Raw genomic sequence first — 2,530 nt, 5'->3', positions numbered from 1 at the left:
TGCCGAGAAACCGCAAATGGTATACCGAGCCAGCAGAGTAGACCCCAATCACACTATTCTAACTTCCGATACAACAAGTGAAAATTTCATTTCCGAATTGAAAATATGCTGCCTTTATCATTTTATGTCCTCTACAATGAATATGCAGCCCATACATGTAATGTATCATTCTCTCTCACTATAAAGAATACACTAGCAATACATTTGACTATACATGAGCTCGTATGTTCGTGTCGCGGCAGATATCTGACTTCAAGCCATGAGACTGGCAAGCAGAACGACAAGGCCAAGGCCTGTTGTGACCCTGACGGAGGTAGCGGCGGAGGGCGATGGCGGTGGGGGAGAGTTGCTGGCGCTGGGACCGCTGGCTGGTGCGGGCGACGATGGTGTCGACGGGGATGGGGCTGACACGACGTCGATCGTGACCTTCATGCCAGCTGAGCAGTGGCCAGCGATACCGCAGATGAAGTAGCGGGTGCCCGTGGCGGGGAGTGCGACGATGTCGTTGCCGGTTTTAAGGGTGGTCATTGGACTTGCGGCGCTGCAGGAGTCGTAGTCGGCCTTGCTGACCTCAAGCACGTCATGCGCCTGCGGGGAGTACTTGAAGACAATACTGTCACCGGGGATGAACTGCTTGGAGGACGCCCAGCTGCCGTAGTTGATGCCGAAGCCCCACTCGCCGGCCGGCTCGCCGACGTTGTATGTGGCCGCTGAGGTGGTGCTCAAGATGGCCATCGCCGCCATGACAAGGAGGGTGATCTTCATAGCAGCTGCCATTGCGGTTGGAACTGGAAGAAGTAAAGCAATCAGAAGAGGTACAATGCCAGATGTAGCTGATCCTTGGCGGGGTTTGGGACTTTGGGTTGCTTTTGTGTTTGTGATGCAGCCGTGCAGGAAGGGCCTTTTATATACAATCACGTAGCACGCGCAAGGTAGGTTCTGGTAGCATTTGGACTTTGGAGTTGAATATACAATCACGTAGCACGCGCATTACCAGGTCATACATGGCCAGGCAGGGTTGGTGGTTTGTCGACCTTTTCTCGCCATTATGGTTTCACATCGATCCGCGTGTACGTATGTGATGTCGCCCTGGAACTAGCAAAGCTAGCACAGAGGGGAAAAATTCGAAATTTCCGTAATTAGACTTGGAAGCATTGAAAGAAAGTTCTTTAGAGCATCTCCACCGCCTCTCCCAAAGCGTCCCTAAACGGCATCAGATCGAGAGCATTTAAGGATGTGTTCTCTTCGTGTCGCGTTTGGGGACGTCGCTCCCCAGCCGCGTCCCCCAAACGCGGTCCCCAAACAGAAATTCAAATATTTCACATTTAAAAGAGATCGTTCTCGTCGAAGTTGTCGTGATCTAAGTAGCCGCGATCAGAGTACTGGACGCGCGATCATATTACAAACTGGTGGTGCAAGCTAAACATAAATTAGAAGAAGGGATTCAGCGACGGCGACGACGCATCCTGAGTCGACGTAGGCCAGTCGATCACGACGACCTCGTCGTTCTTTGCCCGGTGTGCTTGCTCTACCGCCGACTCCAAGGCCGGCGCCGATGCAGATGCTGATGCCGCCGACGCAGGTGTACTAGCAGACGTTGTCACAGACACGCCTGCTGGTGCCGGCTCTGCCTCCGGGGTTTGGTTGCTGTCACTGCCTCGGCCGCCGCCATTTTTTTTGCGATGTTGTCAGGGATCATGCCTTTGTAGAAGTTGTGTGCCGCCCACGTCCGGGGAGACATTCTAGCTGTCGACACGGTCAGCAAGGACATGTCCTCCTTGCGTTTCTTGAGCTTCATCTTCTCTTCTTGCCTCTTGAGCAGTGATACGTCTCAAACGTATCTATAATTTCTTATGTTCCATGCTACTTTTATGATGATACTCACATGTTTTATACACATTATATGTCATTATTATGCGTTTTCCGGAACTAACCTATTGACGAGATGCCGAACGGCCAGTTGCTGTTTTCTGCTGTTTTTGGTTTCAGAAATCCTAGTAAGGAAATATTCTCGGAATCGGACGAAATCAACGCCCAGCATCTTAGAATTCCACGAAGCTTCCAGAACACCCGAGAGCCAGCAGAGAGGGGGCCACAGGGCCACCAGATGATAGGGTGGCGCGGCCAGGGCCTGGGCCGCGCCCCCCTATTGTGTGGCGCCCCCGTCAGCCTTCCGACTCCGCCTCTTCGCCTATTTAAAGGTCCCTGACCTAAAACCTCGATACGAAAAAGCCACGGTACGAGAAACCTTCCAGAGCCGCCGCCATCGCGAAGCCAAGATCTGGGGGACAGAAGTCTCTGTTCCGGCACGCCGCCGAGACGGGGAAGTGCCCCCGGAAGGCCTCTCCATCGACACCACCGCCATCTTCATCAACGCTGCTGTCTCCCATGAGGAGGGAGTAGTTCTCCATCGAGGCTAAGGGCTGTACCGGTAGCTATGTGGTTAATCTCTCTCCTATGTACTTCAATACAATGATCTCATGAGCTGCCTTACATGATTGAGATTCATATGAGCTTTGTATCACTATTC

At 52.5% G+C, this 2,530-nt stretch overlaps 1 protein-coding gene across 1 annotated transcript; it reads right to left on the bottom strand.

Moving 5' to 3' along the window:
* Window positions 1–244: 244 nt before the first annotated feature.
* LOC124687104 (mavicyanin-like) lies at window positions 245–857 on the bottom strand. Its single transcript, XM_047220944.1, has one exon. The coding sequence runs from the start codon at window positions 775–777 to the stop codon at window positions 253–255; it is 525 nt and encodes a 174-aa protein (XP_047076900.1). The 5' UTR covers window positions 778–857; the 3' UTR covers window positions 245–252.
* Between the last annotated feature and the right edge of the window lie 1,673 nt (window positions 858–2,530).

Source organism: Lolium rigidum, chromosome 2, assembly GCF_022539505.1.
Source record: "Lolium rigidum isolate FL_2022 chromosome 2, APGP_CSIRO_Lrig_0.1, whole genome shotgun sequence".
In the NCBI taxonomy this organism is placed as follows: Eukaryota; Viridiplantae; Streptophyta; class Magnoliopsida; order Poales; family Poaceae; genus Lolium; species Lolium rigidum.
This window is presented reverse-complemented; position numbering and strand designations above follow the sequence as displayed.